The 19,303-nt window shown below is 23.7% G+C and overlaps 7 protein-coding genes across 12 annotated transcripts in view; 2 read left to right on the top strand and 5 right to left on the bottom strand.

Moving 5' to 3' along the window:
• Positions 1 to 886: 886 nt before the first annotated feature.
• LOC102675659 (SAP30-binding protein) lies at positions 887 to 4,050 on the bottom strand. 4 transcript variants are annotated; one of them, XM_006622075.2, is made up of 2 exons: positions 3,257 to 3,479; positions 887 to 2,882 (listed from the first exon to the last, which is right to left on the bottom strand). In XM_006622075.2, exon 2 carries the CDS (start codon positions 2,701 to 2,703, stop codon positions 1,711 to 1,713), a length of 993 nt encoding a protein of 330 aa, XP_006622138.1. In that variant the 5' UTR covers positions 2,704 to 2,882; positions 3,257 to 3,479; the 3' UTR covers positions 887 to 1,710. The 4 variants fall into 4 exon arrangements, with proteins under 4 accessions (XP_006622138.1, XP_031369394.1, XP_006622139.1 ...); XM_031513534.1 differs by having other exon boundaries at positions 3,327 to 3,457; XM_006622076.2 differs by lacking the exon at positions 3,257 to 3,479 and adding an exon at positions 2,952 to 2,974.
• LOC102675967 (serine--tRNA ligase, cytoplasmic) lies at positions 3,998 to 6,049 on the top strand. Its single transcript, XM_006622078.2, has 5 exons — positions 3,998 to 4,596; positions 4,677 to 4,961; positions 5,042 to 5,263; positions 5,338 to 5,594; positions 5,778 to 6,049. Exons 1-5 carry the CDS (start codon positions 4,135 to 4,137, stop codon positions 6,037 to 6,039), a joined length of 1,488 nt encoding a protein of 495 aa, XP_006622141.1. The 5' UTR covers positions 3,998 to 4,134; the 3' UTR covers positions 6,040 to 6,049.
• Positions 6,050 to 6,132: 83 nt separating this feature from the next.
• LOC102676113 (dnaJ homolog subfamily C member 17) lies at positions 6,133 to 7,991 on the bottom strand. The gene is made up of 7 exons (XM_006622079.2): positions 7,750 to 7,991; positions 7,554 to 7,682; positions 7,293 to 7,448; positions 7,007 to 7,222; positions 6,804 to 6,884; positions 6,589 to 6,714; positions 6,133 to 6,437 (listed from the first exon to the last, which is right to left on the bottom strand). The coding sequence occupies exons 1-7, from the start codon at positions 7,816 to 7,818 to the stop codon at positions 6,324 to 6,326; spliced, it is 891 nt and encodes a 296-aa protein (XP_006622142.1). The 5' UTR covers positions 7,819 to 7,991; the 3' UTR covers positions 6,133 to 6,323.
• Positions 7,992 to 8,333: 342 nt separating this feature from the next.
• On the top strand, positions 8,334 to 10,460 carry LOC102675381 (2-oxoisovalerate dehydrogenase subunit alpha, mitochondrial). The gene is made up of 8 exons (XM_006622073.2): positions 8,334 to 8,399; positions 8,471 to 8,671; positions 8,758 to 8,953; positions 9,031 to 9,192; positions 9,332 to 9,476; positions 9,545 to 9,748; positions 9,818 to 10,081; positions 10,216 to 10,460. Exons 1-8 carry the CDS (start codon positions 8,334 to 8,336, stop codon positions 10,310 to 10,312), a joined length of 1,335 nt encoding a protein of 444 aa, XP_006622136.2. The 3' UTR covers positions 10,313 to 10,460.
• Positions 10,249 to 11,328, bottom strand: LOC102675520 (39S ribosomal protein L17, mitochondrial). Its single transcript, XM_006622074.2, has 3 exons — positions 10,945 to 11,328; positions 10,668 to 10,878; positions 10,249 to 10,585 (listed from the first exon to the last, which is right to left on the bottom strand). The coding sequence occupies exons 1-3, from the start codon at positions 11,140 to 11,142 to the stop codon at positions 10,452 to 10,454; spliced, it is 543 nt and encodes a 180-aa protein (XP_006622137.1). The 5' UTR covers positions 11,143 to 11,328; the 3' UTR covers positions 10,249 to 10,451.
• Positions 11,329 to 11,893: 565 nt separating this feature from the next.
• LOC102674980 (E3 ubiquitin-protein ligase RNF34) lies at positions 11,894 to 14,394 on the bottom strand. 3 transcript variants are annotated; one of them, XM_006622071.2, is made up of 8 exons: positions 14,212 to 14,394; positions 14,083 to 14,094; positions 13,940 to 13,991; positions 13,662 to 13,854; positions 13,422 to 13,518; positions 12,929 to 13,157; positions 12,653 to 12,827; positions 11,894 to 12,572 (listed from the first exon to the last, which is right to left on the bottom strand). In XM_006622071.2, the coding sequence occupies exons 3-8, from the start codon at positions 13,985 to 13,987 to the stop codon at positions 12,400 to 12,402; spliced, it is 915 nt and encodes a 304-aa protein (XP_006622134.1). In that variant the 5' UTR covers positions 13,988 to 13,991; positions 14,083 to 14,094; positions 14,212 to 14,394; the 3' UTR covers positions 11,894 to 12,399. The 3 variants fall into 3 exon arrangements, with proteins under 3 accessions (XP_006622134.1, XP_031369395.1, XP_006622135.1); XM_031513535.1 differs by having other exon boundaries at positions 14,079 to 14,370; XM_006622072.2 differs by lacking the exon at positions 14,083 to 14,094 and having other exon boundaries at positions 14,212 to 14,370.
• Positions 14,395 to 15,638: 1,244 nt separating this feature from the next.
• The window catches only part of LOC102674664, a 5,418-nt gene continuing 1,753 nt past the window's right edge, over positions 15,639 to 19,303 (bottom strand). The window contains exons 2-5 of the mRNA XM_006622067.2: positions 18,654 to 18,988; positions 18,231 to 18,567; positions 15,979 to 16,116; positions 15,639 to 15,807 (exon numbers count right to left, since the gene is read on the bottom strand). Coding sequence (XP_006622130.1) covers positions 15,657 to 15,807; positions 15,979 to 16,116; positions 18,231 to 18,567; positions 18,654 to 18,915 — 888 coding nt within the window. The 5' untranslated portion in view covers positions 18,916 to 18,988 and the 3' untranslated portion in view covers positions 15,639 to 15,656. The remainder of the gene's footprint in view (positions 15,808 to 15,978; positions 16,117 to 18,230; positions 18,568 to 18,653; positions 18,989 to 19,303) is intronic.

Here is a 19,303-nt window from a genome sequence, read left to right as displayed (position 1 = left end):
CTAGAAATTCAAAATAGGAAAGGTCTTTTTTTTAATTATATGATTAATACGTATTTATTGTTATTTATACAACAATAAATCCATAAATATAGGATTATCTCAGAATAAATCAATTTATCAGATGGCAAAAATGGATAACCAAAAATGATTCTAATTTCATTTCCGAGCAAAAAAAACATTTTTCAGGCAAAATTTTAAAAATGAAATTAACTAATTCTTGAACAGATGCGAATGAATTATCAATAAGAGATAATTTTAAAAATAAATAAAATATATAGAATAAAATTTTATCATTAATTTAATTATTATTATTATTTATAATAAAAAACGAAAATATATATTTATATATATATATATTACGAGCAAAGCATATAAAATTTTTTTCTTTGAATTCATTATTTTTTAAATATAATTATGTAAGAAAAATATAAAATCTAAAATATTATTCAAGTTAAAAAAATATCTAAATAAGAAAAATACTATTTAAAAAGTGAGAATTATTAATCTTCTTTTTTTTACATTTATTATAGATAAAATGACTACCATAGTTATATTTTAAATGCACATATTTCTTCTTTAATGAAAACATTTATTGAAAACATTTCTCAAACTAATTATTTTTTAATTATGTTACTTTAATATTTATCTACATAGAATAATATAAGGAATTCAATTATGTCAAAAAAAAAATTTGTTGCATTTCAAAAAATATAGATGCATACATACATATATATATATTTTTCCTTATCTTTTAAACATTTTGCTTTTTTAATTATAATCAGAAAAGAGATTTATTTATTCCATTATGTCAGTCAACTTGTATATGATTTTCACATTTATTTAGCTATGGGACATTGGATTTCTAAACATACAAATCTTTCGTATAAAAGTATCACTAATAATCATTTATTTTGATTTACAAGAAATTAAATCAATTCTAATTTTGTATCAATGAACTTATTTCTTACAATTATGATTATAAATAATAATTATTTTTTCAATGTTAATCTAAATTGAAAAAGATTCAAATTATTCGTGATGGCAGCACATGTTATAATGTACATATTTTACATTATTCGTCGATTCATAAAATAAAAATACTTAAAAAAGTTTCACTGACCAGCATTTATGTGTATATATCTACAAATATGCATATTCACAAGAAGAAAAAGAATTCCTTTTATATTAAAGTTATCGTTGTTTTCGTTTTCTTTCTTTTTTTTTTACTTTTACTTTTCTTTCAATCCATTAACATATTATTAGCATAGAAAAAATATCACGTAAAGATGATGAATATCAAAATGTATCTTAAATTCAAAATATTTTACAGAGAAAAAAAGTGGTAAAAGAACTCAATAGTGGAACACATTATTCCACTTGCCATTTAATTCCAGAATCCTTCTTCCTTAGCTTTTATTATTTTTTTTCTTTTTTATTCAGTTATCCTTATTGGTAAAGATAGTAATCTCATACTATTGATATACTTTCAAAATGCTTTATCTCATGAAATTAAATGTTGAATCACTAAATTCAATAAAGCCAATAATTAAATACGAATATAGGCATACTGTGTGAATCTGTATACAAATTCATGCATGAAATTTGCTGCACTTTTCTATAAAACTCGCTGTATATGGTGTAATATTAAATGAAGAATGAAGTGTTGCTTTTTCGAAAAACATAATATTTACAAATGATTTACAGTGTATGTTACAGTCTTTTCTTTGGTAAAGATCCAAAAGCAGATATTACCGTTGCTTTGGTACCAGTTGCAGACGATGTTAAAGTAGTAAGAGTTGGTTGAGACAACAAAACAGTTGGTTTTATCGAGGCAGTAGCTCCTGTTGCAACTTGATCCCATTTACTTTTCCTTTTTTTAGCATCATCGTCTGTTGTACTAGAATTATTGGGTCGTTTAGCTGTACCAGAAACGATTTCAATTTTTGTTTTCTCTTTCCTAGCCTTTTCAAGTTTATCCATCTCAGTTTTTTGAACTTTGGCAAGTTCCTCATAATACGAGTCTTTACCCCACTTAAATGGATCAAATCTGTCTGGAGGATAATTAGTACCCAATTCATTGATGCTACAAAATTGAATTAGCTTTTCATAAATGGATGGATTTCTAAAATCCTTCCTTTGTTGAATAACTTTGTTCATATCCAAACCACTGCTCTCCATTTTCCTAAAAAGTTTTGTTATTTTTTCCTGCAGTTCCACAGGACACTGCCCTGGTGGCTCTGGTGGTATAGTGACGCCATAGGAGTCCACCTCGCTATCTGAAACTAATTGTTCTCCTTGACAACAGGGAGAGCATTCCATAATCGAGGAGGGCCTTCCATTTTCAAAAGGCTGTCCATCGATCTGTGTCTGTACCACTCCCTCGTCATCGGAGACTATTGAATCATCAAAGTATGAAACCAATCTCTGCACCTTAGATGTCACATCTGTTACTAAGGTGGGCGCGTTCGACAAATCGTTACTAGACTTGCCACCGACGTTGGGAGCAACAACGGGACTATTTGAGGCTGATGTGCCAGATTTGGGACTGGTGAAAGCCTGGGGCTGACCGACTTGGGCATTATGCGGGGCGGCCCCCTGGGGAGTGTTCGAATTCTCCTGAAGGTCGTCTTCCACCCCGTCTTCGCCCTCCGAGTCGGTATAGGTGGCCGTGAGAGATGCCAGAGCAACACTTTGTACAGACATGGTTAGTTGGCTTTGAGTGTCCGCCGTACTACCAAGCAATATTTTGTGTTGGAACTCACCGGTATAGCGTAGAGTTGTACGCCTTTTAGTTGTATTGGGCTTTTACATATATAAATATGCCTTATATCAACATAAATATGCCCCAATGTTTTGTTGGAAAATCTATTACTATACCGTATCTGAAAAAAGAATTTCAAATGTATAAAATATCCATAAATTAACATTATATACTTGAATGAAAAACATACATATAAAATATTCCAAGTTACACATTTCATTAATAAGTTTGTGATTCCTTATTCTATTTATGATAGACAGCTATTAAATGAAATAGGAAGAAAAATATTAAAAATATTTAACATATATGTACATTTGTCATATAATTTAAACATGTTTAAACTCAATCAATTTTATCGATATTTTTATAAACAGTTTGCAAATTATTATTTTGATTTATGAAAAAAACTATTTATTTTAAATTTACTAATCATTTGACAAGCGCATCAGGTTATGTCATTAAAGATTAAAATTGTATGCGAAAGTTACAACCAACCTGACTATACGAATCCACAGTTTTCCTGCTTACACTATACCTGATTTTCCATTCATTACAATAAACTTACGACTTATTATCCTCCTATTAATTAAAGTTTCCTTGGCCGAAAAATTCGAACGTTATCAATGTATACCGTGATATTCTAAGTTCTTGTACTCTTTTTACGAATTATGATGATGCGCATGCGCAAAATTAATAAAATACATACTTTCGTGCTCTTAACGAAAGATTAAAAAAAACTTGAAACAAGTGTAATTCTGACCTCTGCTATTTTTTTTTCTATTGTTATTATAAAGTTTTTCTATTGTTTTTCTTTTCTTAATAAAATGAAAAATTAGAAAATTATATTGAAAACATATAACTTTTTTGTCATTGATAATTTAACAATTTAATTTTTTTATATTTCATAATTATCTTATTAAAAATTGTCAATTATTTACTTTGTATTTTATTATGAAATTGAAGAAATATTCAAAAAATATAAAATTCTATATGTATCGACGTAAACTTGTTTTTCTTCTATGAAAGAAAACCTTGTCTTTTTAACGAAAAGTAATAAATTAAACGAAAGCTTTTTAGAAAAAAGAAGGAAAGATAAATGCAAAGAGTATTGTATTAAGTTAAGTATTATTTTTATATATAATATAATATACCCTAAAATATTTACTTAAGATTAGCACTCATATTTACTTTGAATGCTTTAAATATTAAATACGCGTGCGTATGTACGTCACCAATGCACCAGTTACCAGTGTCAGAACACGAAATACGAGTAGTGAGCGGTGTTGAGTTGGAGCATGTGTGTCTTTATTGACGTATCTGATTGAATCCACGTGTAATTTAATAGGAATAGGATTTTGACATTATTAATTATCATGGTGTTAGATTTAGATTTATTTCGAAAAGATAAAGGTTTCGATCCTGATAAAATAAGAGAAAACCAAAAAAATCGTTTTAAAGATGTAAATTTAGTCGACACAGTGATTGAGAAAGATAAAATTTGGCGTCAGCTGCGACATAAAGCTGATAATTTAAATAAATTAAAAAATGTATGTAGTAAAGAAATTGGAGAGAAAATGAAAAAAAAAGAAGCAGTAGACGGTGACGATACTGTCTCAAAAGATATTCTTGAAAATCTGGAAAATTTGATCCCTAATAACCTGAAATCGCTAACAGTTGCACAAATTAAGACTGTTCGTAGTTTTATCGATGATGCTATTCGAACTAATGATAAAAACTTAATTTTAATTGAGTTTGAAAGAAATCACGCACTTAAGGAAATAGGAAATATTTTACATGAATCTGTACCAATTAGTAATGATGAAGAAGAAAATAAAGTATATTAAATTATTATATAATTTAATATAATGGATTTTTATATATTAATAATGAATAAAAATATCTTTTTTATTTTTAGGTCGAGAGAACATATGGAGATTGTATGCAAAAAAAAAAATACTCTCATGTTGATTTAATACATATGATTGATGGTATAGATGGAGAACGTGGTACTACTGTTTCAGGGGGGCGTGGTTATTTTTTAATAGGACCAGCAGTTTTTCTGCAACATGCATTAATTCAATTAGCTCTTAGAAAATTATATATAAATGGTTACAAACCACTTTATACGCCATTCTTTATGCGTAAGGATGTTATGCAAGAAGTAGCACAATTATCTCAATTTGACGAAGAATTATATAAAGTATAGGATTGATAATTATATATATAAATATAAATATATAAACATTAATGATTTTGCTTAAAGTTTTACCTTATTTTTAGGTAATTGGTAAAGGTAGTGAACGCAATGAAGATAAAGAAATTGAAGAAAAATATCTGATTGCTACTTCTGAACAACCAATAGCTGCATTTCATAGAAATGAATGGATTCCTGAAAATATTTTACCAATTAAATATGCAGGATTATCCACATGTTTTAGACAAGAAGTTGGATCTCATGGACGTGATACGAGAGGCATTTTTAGAGTTCATCAATTCGAAAAAGCAAGTGCAACTTTAATTTTACTTATATAAAAAATATAACAAATTTGCATATTATAAATATAAATGGATAATAGGTGGAGCAATTCTGTTTAACATCACCATATGATAATAAATCTTGGCAAATGATGGAAGAAATGATTTCAAATGCAGAAGAATTTTATAAATCATTGGAAATTCCTTATCGTATAGTAAACATAGTATCAGGTGCATTAAACAATGCTGCTTCAAAGAAATTAGATTTAGAAGCATGGTTTCCAGGATCAAATGCTTTTCGCGAACTCGTCTCATGCAGTAATTGTTTAGATTATCAAGCAAGACGTTTATTAGTCAGGTGATAAATGATAAACTTTTATATTAATTTATTTTATTATATATTATATATTTATCTGTATATTATTTTTTTTATTTTGCGTTATTATTATTATGTTACTAATATTATTAATGTTAACCTCATCCTTATAAATATTATATTGATATAATTGTAATTTTATATATATTAATGTATGTATTCTAGATATGGCCAAACTAAAAAAATGAATGCTAATACAGATTATGTTCATATGTTAAATGCAACAATGTGTGCGGTTACTCGTGTTATATGTGCGATTTTGGAAGTACATCAAACTGATACTGGTATCAAAGTTCCAAAGGTTCTTGCACAGTTTATGCCAATGGAATATGAAAATGAAATTCCATTTGTTAAATCAGCTCCTATTGACGAAACAGAATTAAAAAAACAAAAAAGACAAAAAGAACGGAAAGATGTCACCTTTTAATTTCTTTAAATAAAAATGATGAACTATTATCTAAGTATTATAGATAATAATAAATTCAATATGTTGATGAAACAAATCTCTCATAAATATATTAGAGAAGATTAACATTTTTTTTATTAATTATACGACGATACATATTTACAAATTAATATAATATAATAATGAATAAAGTACAATATCTTTTAATTTGTATATACCAATACACTTTCGATATTTATAGAAAAATGCAGCTTAATAATTTAAAATAATTAATATATTGGATTAAATGCTTACAAAAGCTTTAATCAAATGCTTTCTGTTACATTCAATTTTTTTAGAGATCTTTTCCTTTCTTCAGCTTTTTTTAAATTATTCAATACAGAATGTTCAAATTCAATATCTGACATGTTTTGATTTACCTGTCATATAAGATTTGATATGAAATGAAATATAAAAAAATTATAAAATAAATAAATATAAAAAATTAAAAAGTATTGTTATTATTTATTAAAAAAAATATTATTTATTATTACTACTAATTATTATCAATTGCTTATTTGCTATATTTACCGTATGTTGTGTAATATCATTATAAACAGTGCCTGTATTAAAAATATTTGATTTTTTTTGTTCATCCCATAATTTTTGAAGTTTCAATGGATTTTGTGTTAAACCAAGTTCATTTAAAGCCATTTCCTAATAAAAAATATAATTTTATTCTCAAATTAAACAATTAAATAAAATGAACAGATATATTTTTTATCTCAAAATAAATAATAACTTACTGCTTCATTTTTTTCTCTATATTCTATTAATGCTCTGCCTTCTCTAGTGGAAGAGATAATAAGAGCAGTTATGTTTCCATACTAAAAAATAAAATAAATATATATTATAATTGTGTTATTTGTTGACAAAAAAAATAATTACAAAATACTATAATAAATATAAACAATAATAAATGTCATAATAATGATATAATGATATAAACCTTCGAAAATATTTGATACAATGTATCATAATCATATTCATTATTATTAGATTGACTTTTACGAGATTTCCATTTCACTTTTAATTTATAAGAACTACTATCAATTTCTGATTCCTTATGAAATGTCTTTGATCGTTCTTCAAAATATTTTTTCATAAATGCTATTTCTTCCTCTACTTGTTTCGATCCTTCCTTTTGTAATCTTTCTATTTCAATCTGCAATAATGAGATTGTAATAATATTATACAGAAAAAGCAAATTATGATACATATAAACTTAAGAATACCTGTAATTTATTTTTGTCTCTTCTAATATCAGAATCTATTTTGTAGGCATTTTCTCGTGTTTCTAAATCTTCTTTCAATTTCTTACGTCTTGAATCAAATTCTTTAGCACGTAATTTTGCTTGATGCTTTGCATTAATAACTTTATCGTAAGCTGCCTTATTTTGTAGATGAGATATCATTAATAAGAAAGACAAGAAATATATTAATGAAATATAAAAATAGTATACTTATTATTATTATTATATTATTATTATACTTACCCGAGCAGATACATCACTAAGAATTTCTAATGCTTGTGACAATTTATGAAATAATTCATTTGCTTTTGGATTATTTGGATTTTTGTCAGGATGACAATACAGAGCTTTTTTACGATATGCTTTCTTGATCTGAAATAATATGCACTTAATATAATATATACTTTCAATTTCAACAAATTTTATAAAATATTTATACCTCTTGAATAGAAGCTGTTTTCTCTATACCTAATAATTCATATAGATCTGAATTTTCCCAAGAATCCATCTTTTTTTTCTATTTACAATAAAATATTTTATTTTTTCTAAAAAAAGTATCTTCAAGACAGATATTTAATATATAGAAAAAGATTAATATAAGATTTGTATTTAGAAGAAAGAGGTTATGTTTATACTAAATATTGAATTGTTTTTTATCGAATAAAATATTTAATTATTTTTCTTTCAATTATTTACGAAAATTTAACACTTTTATTAATATATATAATAATACATATGTAAAAAAAAATATAATATTCCTTAATACATCTTATCATTGAATATATGCACTTTTACGACGAACACAAATTTTATATTTTTTCTCCTTTTCTTTTTCTCGTTTTTTCTTACTCTTATGACCTTTCTTCCTTCTTCAATTATAATGCGCATTTGTAAATAAGTATTTAAACAACTTGTATAGTGACTATTTATTTGAATACATGTTACGCGAAATGATACGTAAATTTTAAAATAATTATTGTAATAAAGATTTGGATATTATTGATTAAAATTATTTTTAAAACAATGATTGAAAAAATTTTTTTTAAACGTATATATTTAAAAAATGGTAACAGATATTTATTGCATCAGGTAGGTATTTATAAAAGATAAAAAAGTAATAAATAATGCAAAAATATTTTTTTTTTATATCACGTATTTAGGTGCAAAAATTTTATAGTAATAAAACTACAAATATTAAAATTGTTGATACAATGAATGAAAAAGACCCGTCTTTTTTGGGAATTCAAACTATATTTACTAATGAATTAAAGTTTGTCAACAAAGAATGCTATGATTCTTTACCAACATTTAGAATTTTAAACTCATTACATAAACATTTTCAATTACCAAAGGATCTTAAGGTTTGAACTATAATTAATATTTATTAAGATTTTATATAAATAAATTTTATATAATATCTCATTTTCTTTCTCTATTTCTTCTTAAGCTAGATGAACAAATTTTGATTAAAATGTATCATAAAATGATTACTCTGAATATAATGGATAAAATACTTTATGAATCTCAACGACAAGGACGTATATCATTTTATATGACTAATACAGGAGAAGAAGGAATTCAAATTGGTTCTGCAGCTGCTCTTACATTAGAAGATATTATATATGCGCAATATCGAGAAGCTGGTATAAAATATTAATTTTTGATCAATTAATAATATATATTTAAAATGAATATAATTTAATATAAAAAAATTTCATAGGTGTTTTGTTATGGCGAGGATATTCTATTATAGATTTTATGAATCAATGCTATGGTAATCATAAAGATACCTCAAAGGGAAAACAAATGCCTGTTCATTATGGATCAAAAAAATTAAACTTTGTTACTATTTCATCTCCTTTAACAACACAATTACCTCAAGGTAATATAGATTATAGATATTATTATCAAATTATATAATTTCTTTAAAAACATAAAAACATAAAAATATCTGATTGAAATTATTATATTATCAGCATATAATTCTGATAATTTTAATATCCGAGTCTGTTCACTCTTAGCTGTAGGTACAGCATATGCATTCAAACGATCTCAAAAAAATGCTTGTACAATATGTTACTTTGGTGAAGGAGCTGCTAGTGAAGGAGATGCTCATGCAGCTTTTAATTTTGCTGCAATTTTAGAGTGTCCAATAATTTTTATATGGTATGAAAATATATAAAATTTATTTTTAAAAAAATATTTTTTAATAATTTAAAATAATCTATTTTTAGTCGCAATAATGGTTATGCAATCTCAACTCCTACTCAAGAACAATTTAAAGGAGATGGAATTGCAGCAAGAGGACCGGCATATGGAATATCAACGATTCGTGTGGATGGTAATGATGTTCTTGCTATGTATTATGCAACAAAAACTGCTCGTGAACTCTGCATTAAAAATGGAAAACCTTATTTGATTGAAGCTATGACTTATCGGTATGAAAAAATTTTTTTGTACACATTAATTTTTTAAAATATTTTTTATCATTTTTTTTTGTCTTTTAGAATTGGTCATCACAGTACTTCTGATGATAGTACTGTATATCGATCTACTGACGAAATAGATCATTGGAATTATTATACACCAATACTACGATATCGTAATTATTTGGAATCAATTGGTTTGTGGAATAAAGAGCGAGATAGAGAATTAAACAAGTGTATAAAAAATTCCATTTTACTTGCTTTTGCTGAAGCAGAAAAAGAACTTAAACCATGTTGGAAAGAATTATTTACAGATGTATATCATACAATGCCAAATCATATATGGTACATTTGCAAATTTTTTAATTAAATATTTTAAAATATAATATAATTTATAATAATTTTAAAATATTTTATATTTTATGAGTGAATGCTCAAGATAAATTTTTTTCATTATAAATATATTGTTTTAATTTCAGGAAACAAGTGCATTCTATGGAAAAGCATGTTAATGAATTTCACAAATATTATCCATTGCATCTTTTCAAACAATCAAATAATCAAAATAATGAATAGTTTAATTAAACAAATTTAAGAAAATAATAATAACAAATCAAATTAATTATATTTAATAATCTATATTAATATTATTTATGTAATATATTTATATATTAATATATTTTTTATGTTATTTGATAATAAAAAATACATACACTTATAAATTCATATTAGTACTTATTTCTTTATATTTTTCTAATCTATGTTCTTTTCTAGCTGCATCAAGTAATATATTATGAAGTAAATTATGCTGATTTGGATTACATTGTTCTATAGCGGGATATATATTTCCTTAAAAAAATTATATTAATAAATTAAAATAAATTAAAATTTTTCATAAGTATAAACAAATAAAAATTTGTACAAAATATACCTTTTAATTCTAAAATAGCTCTCTTAAATGCATATCCAGGATATATACATGGTGCATTATGAAGTTTTGTAAATGAAGTTGTATAATTTTCGTATCTTGGTACAAGTACTTTAAAAAGTTTATGAATAAATTGTTTTTCAATTATCCAAAAATTTGCAAGTTCCATAGTTTCTTTGTGATGAGGGCCATGACGTAATGCTTCTGATATTAACTGCAATAAAGAAGAATTATAAAATATGATTAATTAGAAGAATTTTAAAAAATTTATCATATTTACCTGTTCGACATAACCTCTTGTTTCATCTGCTCTCGCATAATTCAACTCAATCCTCTCATATTTAATTACAGCAGTTAATGTTTTTTTAATTTTTCGTAATCTTCCCTCTGGACCATCTATATTTTTTAATTTACGTGGATCTGATCTAATATTATATCTTATTTTAGAAACTAGTTTTTCAATTTTTGCCTGATTCATTGTTTATTATATTATTAAAAGATTAAATAATGACTTTTATTAATATTAAATCAATTGTTCATTATAGGAAAAGTATTATATAATTTTTATATAATTTTATGAAACTTTTTAATATTAAAAAATATTTGTATCACTTATATCAAGCATTCCTTTTCTCTCTATGTATTACTTCGACTATATTGAAATATTTATATACAGTATATTCAATGTAACTAGTAATTAAATATAAATAAAACATAATCAAAATAAAGCTAAACTTTATAATTTGTGATATATTATAGATAGAAATAAAAGAAAAAGAAATTATAATGATTTATAAAAAAAAATTTTATTTTGAAGATTTTTTTACGATCTAATTATTTCCGTTATTATACTTATTTTTTTTTTCCGTTGTTTTCCGTCTTTATATTAAAAAAAAAAAAATACTTATACAAATTTCATTAGAATTTGAAATGAATATTTTCTTTATATTGATTAATTATATAAGATAAAAAATAAAATAAAATCAATTTATCATAAGTTCATACTTTCGTTGACTTAAATTTTTTCTAATAAAACATATATTATTAATAAATATTAATAAATAATATAAAATTGTAATACATATCAATAAAAAATTTTTATTGTATTATTATTATATATATACATAATTAATAAATTTTTGCTCATATATATTGAATAAATTTTTTTACAAAGTGATAAAGAATATTTTGATAAAATAAAATAGTATATAATTTTAAATAATTAAAAGTTTTTAATTTTATATGATTTTAAATGTTTTACTTATATACATATTGTTACATTATGTATAATGGATAATGTGCTTAATTCAACTTAGTGATTCAGTAAATTTGAATTTACAAAAAGAGGTCACAACGTTAAGATCAGTGATTTCAATCAACTTATTTTCAATCAATTTAAAATGAGAATAAAAGGACACATATTTTAATATTTAATATTTAATATTATCTCAAATAAAGAGATTACAATAGAAATACCTAAAAAAATAAATATTCGAATAATTAGCATCCTTTTATTTTCATTTATATTCTTAAATAAAATTATTCTTACATTAATATAAAAGATTGTATCTCATTTTAATTACTATAATCTACGATATTGATAAAATACGCCAAAAAATTATATATATATTATTTTGCTAAATCTGAAATATCAGAACAATATGATATTCGTCCTTTTTCTTATTTTCTGTATTGAACATATAATTCCATAATATCATATATTGTTGTGTTTTTCTTAAGCTTTAAAAAATCGCACTACACGCACTACATATTGTTTACATATCGGACATTCTGACATTTGTTTACCACAATTTAGACAACAAGCCATATGACCACATTCTAAAATTACACATTCAAGTGGTTCATTCCAACAAATTTTGCAAAGATTTTCGTCCAAAATTTCCATTTCTATTGATAATAAAATACACAAATTAAAATTTTTTATACTTAAAAAGTTAAATATTTAATAAAAAGAAATTATAACTTACTCGTCCTCGATTGTTTGTATTCTTCCCATAATCTGGAAGCTTTATTCAATAATTCATATCTTTCTACGCAACCTTTATAATCAACTCGATTTATACTTAACAAGTTCTTTAATTGTTTCACACTTAAACATTCCAATTCAGATAATGTATTTATATCGGATAATTTAATAGGATTCTTTATAACACAAAAGAGAAAAATAAAAAGAAAAAAATATTATTATATACAAATATCATAGAAAATTAATATTATAAAATAATATAACTATAATTACATACCATGGAACTTTCTACAATTATATCAGAATGTTGAATATTAGAAATTTTTGAAATCTTCTCTTCTGTACTTATAGATTCTGTTCTTCTATCCAAATAAGAATTAATAGGAGAAATTCCCTCTGATATTTCATTATCATCAATTCTTGCAGCATTGATTTCATCATTATTAAAAAGTTGTGTACTATGTTCATAGCTTCTAGTTGTTGATTGATTAGAAGGAGAATTACCACTGAAATTAAAATTAAATAAATATCAATATTTTTTAAATTTTTAATCACGATAAAAATATCTATAATTTTAAATAATTTTTTTGTAAAAAAATATAACGCAGCAGAGAAACATATGGTTTCTTAGAACAGAAATCTAAGATATTAATGTTTATAATTAATTTTTATAATTAGTTATAGTATAATATATATATATATATATAAATTTTGATAATCAATACAAAATTTTTTGAATCTTTATTATATGCAACAAAATAAAAACTTACATATTTCTACTTCTAATGTTTTCTGCATCTTCTGTATTCCAATAATCACTAGAATTATTAGCAAATGCCATTAACAATTTTATTAAGTCTTCTTTTTCTGTAATTAAAATCAATAGAAAAACAGAAAATGTTAATTAAAATTTATCATGAAAAATTATAAATATTAAATATTTTTATATAAGAAGAATATTGATCAATAATATTGAAATTTGAAATTATTTTTTGTTTCAATATACATACCAATGCATCCTTTAATAGGTATTTTTTTTGCCAATAGATATCGTTGTATATCTTTAGAACGCATTTGTATGATTAGACTTCGTATTAAAGGCCTTCTCGACAACATATTGCAACTCTCACAACTTAATATCTTGTCTAATCTTTTGATCACACATCCAGAACAAAAATATCTCAAACAATCCATACATTGTTTCTGAAAATGTTTCATGAAATGTACAAAGTATTCATTTTTAATCCATATTTGTAAATTAAAAAGCAAAATAACAGAATGATCTTACCTTCCGTGTAAAGAAGTTGAATTTTACGTTACAAGCTTCACAAGCCATGTCGCTTTAGGAAAATAACACAATAACAAAAATATCAAAATGAAAAAAATTTTAAATTTAAAGGTTAAGTTACAAGGACAAACAAAAATACTTACATATTTTAAATGCTATAAATATAAATAGAAGTATGTTAAAGAAGAATAATATGGAAAGACATTATCATTCTATGACACTTTTGGCAAGTTTTAAAACTCTTGACAATTGATAATTAACTATGTACATACCAAATTGATTTGAGGTAATAAAACACGGTGAAATTCCACAGTAAGAATTTATTAAAGATGGCGATAAAAGGACACGAAATCAATAATATTATTAAAATTTACATTTTACTATGTATGAAATGTATTAAGTTACCAAGTTTTCGGTATTGGAAATACAATTTATCTGTAATATACATCTTATCAATATTAAAATTTAATTAGAGAAATACGATAATTTCGATTCAATTTTTATTTTTTAATTTTTATCTATTCTATTTATTTCCAATTTTTTATTTTTCTTATTTGATTTATTATTTGATTTCTTTCTTGATTTTAATTCATTTCTATTTAATGCAAAAATATTCATACTATTTAAACTTTTATTATATTATAGTTTTTTTTTAATCTTGTGTGCTTATTAAAATCTTTAGTACTTTTAAAAAGTATAAACGATTGTAATCAGAAATAATAAAAAATTCTCCTTTTATTATACATACATATATATATATATATGTATATATATATATATGTAATTGATATATATATGTATATGATATAATATGAATATATCACATGAATATATCATGAGGTTGATTTAATCATGTTTTAGATATAAATTTCTAAAAAATACAATCGATTATATATTTAATATGCATATTCTTTAAATTAAAAATAATATTGAAAATCAAATTTATTACGATAAATTATAAGAAATAAATTATAAATAAATAAACATTCATTTTAACATATATTGCTAGAATAAAAAAAGATTGGAATATAAATTCCATCGATTTATATAATTTTTAATAGTTGACAACATTATATTTTTATTTTTATTATAATATAAAACGACATAAATACATAAATTACTAAATATAATATGGCGTAAAAAAATAGTGCACGTGTATACACATGATGTTGGCCACATGATTAGAAACATTCAATGGAGGCCAATAAAGCGTAAAATATAATTATTTTATTTTTTATTAAGTCGAGAAAACTTATTTTCTTTCTAACTTTCAAATTTTCATAATTACAAGCGGTAATGATGGTCAATTGATTTTAAAAGATCTTTTTTTATCAAGGAAAAATGTATACATATAAAATGTATATATTATTTATGTGTTTGACGAAAAATAGAACATGCGCATAACATTATTACAAAAATTTTTCTTCGATTTGAATCGAAAAAATATAAAATCTTAAAAATAATAGTATAATGTAGAAGTAATTCCATATATTTATATATATATAGAAAAAAACTTTTTTATTTTAGAGTATATAAATCAAGTTTAAAAACTTTTGATTCTTAACTTATCTTTATATATAATTTTTTTATGATTCTTAATGATTTTAATTGCCCTTTGTTTGTTTGTATCATTTTAAGATAGTTTGTATTCATTCTAAGATATATATACACATAGTAAGTAGTAGTATAGTATATTGTCTGGCTTCAAACGATTTATTTACATTAATCGTATCGTGTGTTTAATATTTTCAGAAAATTGATTTTCTTTCCGTATTCGGTCCATTGACAAAGTGGAAGGAAAATATCGATTTTTTTGCTCTATCTCATCTGTTTCGGTAGTTACAATATCTTCGTGAAAGGCATCTTTTCTGGAAAACAATATATAATATCTAATAATTTCTAAAATAAATTTGTTATTATATTGAAGTATAATATGATATATAATATATAATATAATATATAATTCGTTGCATTTATATATTATATAAATATATTATTTATATTTTATAAATATAAAATATTTATATGTTTTTACATACATATATTTATTTTCTGACGAACGAAATAATGATTTTGGACAATCTTTAAAATAAGGCCAACACTCTCCATGAAACTTGCCTCTATTTTCAGCCTCAACATATTCTTTCAAAAGATTTGAAAATGGTGATTTACTAGCACTGTAATAAAAATTTATTACGAAAGAACTTGGAATAATTTTATTTTTAAAAATAATAAAATGATAAATATAAAAAGAAAACGGAATAAAAAGAATAAATACTTATGCATAGATATTTCATACATATTTAAATACAGATGTACACGTATAATAAATGAAACCGAACTTGAATCCATTTTTAATTCATGAATATGCGGATACACATGCTTTTTATTATGTACATATTTCATTATTATTTTGATATATCGTAATATATTTTACATATATTTTATATATATATCTTATTAAAAAAGAAAAAATATTCTCTTTTCATGACTTTTATAAATTTAATAACTTTTTAAAATATTTTTGCAAATTTTTCATTTTTGAACATTTACATAATATACAATTTTACTTAAAATATTTATTTGTTAGATATTTTTAAATATATTTTATATTATAGAATTTCAATCGCGTTAATCTCATAAATTATCGATAAAATTTATTTTTAAATTAGACAAGCAAATATCAATAAATTTTTTCGATTGATCTCAGAATATAATATATATATATATATCGATCTATCATTATTTTTCGCATTTCGATATCCGAAGATTTGTTATTAATATAGCAGAATGCATTAGTAAGTACGTGATGTCATAAATAAAAAACGTAAGAAAAACAAAAAAATATACCATTATATTCGATTATATATCTGATATCTTGTTAGAAATACAACATTGAAAATTAATCAATAATTTTTTACATTTTCAAACATTTTTACATTTTTAAATTCGCATTTGAATCTGACAATTCTTTAAAGAAATTTCTCCTATAAAATTCTTTAATCAATTATTTACCAATAATTAATTCATCGCGCAAGAATCGATACGACTAATATACACACATACACATTTTTCATTAATTTCACATTATCGTAAGATCTCAAATGTTACTTGTTTTTCTATATTCTGATATAATTTTTATTATTAATAATTTATTAATTATATTTATATTTACAAATAATTTATATTATTGCTCATAAGAATAAATTGATTCTTACTCGATAAAAATTTACAATTCAATTTACATTAAAATTTAAAATTCGAATACTCTTTATGATAACCATTAATAAATAATTAATCGAAATGAATTTTTCATAAAATTACAAAAATATACAAGAAAATTGTTGAAAATTTTATCTTTGAAATACGAATATAAATATGCAAAAATTTTTAATAGAAAATTATTTATCAATTAATTTTCAATATTACGTTTTTTATCATCTACGGAAAAAAGATATTAAGAAATATATAATTAAAATTACTGGCATTCGTTCTATCGTTGTCACATATATTTTCTTTATCTCTGATATTACGATTATCTTTTTGCGCATGCTGTAATATACTAACAACAAATTGAAGTGTCGGATATTCAAATGCATGATAGCACTACGGATATTTAAATTTTCGATTTGCTTTCTAAAAATTTATAAAATTTATTTTACGTTTATATATATATACATATATATTTTGTATATATTTTTATTTTATTTTATATGCATTTTATATTTTAAATTTTTAAATTTTTATGCGTCGAATATATACATTTATATTCTCTATGTACATTTTTTATATTCTTAAATAATTTCGAATGCGTATAAATAAATAAATATAAAACAATGATAAGTACATAAAAAAAAATATATGAAATTTTGCTATTAAATTTAAGAATATGATCAAATTTAGTTATTTTAGAACACGGCAAAACAAAACACGAGTAAAAAATATAAAAAGTATAAAACATATAAAAATATATCGAATTCTAAAAAATTTCTTTTGTTTACGCTATCTTCTCTTAAATTGTATTTTTTTAATCATAAAATCTTAAAAATTTTGCCAATGTTACGATATCTCGAGAAATGGAGAAAAATGTCGCGTATCAATTTTTTTTTCAATTATATTCTATCAATATCGATAAAATTAATAAACAATTTTTAACGCGAGAAATTTCTAACTATTTATAGTGTATTATACGTATTAAAAAAACAAATTATTTTTATTATTATTTACTTATATAGGTATTTATAACATGCATTTATATCTTGCATTATTTATATATATGAAAAGTACTTACGTGAAAAATAGTTTGAGCATCTCTCCGATCAAACCGAAATTATTCAAAGGATGTCCTTGTACTTCGCATATAGCCCTTAATAAACAAGCTTTCCCATTTAAACCAAAATTTCCGAGCATATCCTCGGCGGTACCATACAAAAGTGCTCTTTCACCTCCATAAAATATATTTTTTGGTAGATCTCGAATCGCCTCTCTTTTACCGATTCCACGTTTTACGAACATCGCGATAAATTCCGCGGCATTCGATCCTTGCTCTCTCGCAGTAGTGTCAAACGCCGATGGTAAAACGCCATAAGGATTTTCATTGTCGGTTAAACCAAGTTTGTCGAAATCGACTGCAATAAAAGAGATAAAGAGATTAATATATCAGGCATGAAAGGAAATAAGATCGGTAAAAAGAGATCGAGTGATATTTACTTACTAGTAAAAGGAAGACTGATAGTCATGTTGCTAAGAAAACCATAGGGAGGATATCTGACAAATGGTAATGCCAATGTTGGAGTTATCGTCATTATCGTGCCTGGTGGTAAAGCAATTCGACCATCGTTAGTTATCCAAAGCAATCTTTTCTGCCGATGATGAGAGAACAAATGCTCGTTATTATCCCTGTTTTCACCGTTTTCGCCATCCGTACACTTGAGAAATAATATTAATCCAACCAGTGCCAATATTTTTCGTTCCATCTTTTTTTTCCTCTTCTCCTGATGCACGGAGAAGTTTTCTCGGATAAATTAATTATCGATCGATTATTCCTGTTTAAGTATTAAGATATGTAATACTCGTATATTTTTTCTTTTCTTTTTGCAATGCATTGAATAAGCGATAAGGATAGAAGCGGATAGAAACACGTGTACATCGGTGTAATAATTATTAGACGAAACGAAAGCAGGTTGTACCATATCAAGGATCCTGAATTAACGAAATTCCCGTTACCTATGTAACATCGTGTACATGGATGAATAAATGTGCGATATCTTTGTATGCACAGAAAGTGTCGAACAACGATGTAGGGCATCGCTACGAACAATAGTCCCCCAATCGCGTTGGTTTTACATTACCAAAATTGTAATC

This window comes from Apis dorsata, unplaced genomic scaffold, assembly GCF_000469605.1.
Source record: "Apis dorsata unplaced genomic scaffold, Apis dorsata 1.3 scaffold_661, whole genome shotgun sequence".
NCBI classification, from domain to species: Eukaryota; Metazoa; Arthropoda; class Insecta; order Hymenoptera; family Apidae; genus Apis; species Apis dorsata.
The sequence above is the reverse complement of the archived record's forward strand: the minus strand, read 5'-3'. Positions and strand labels throughout refer to the sequence as shown.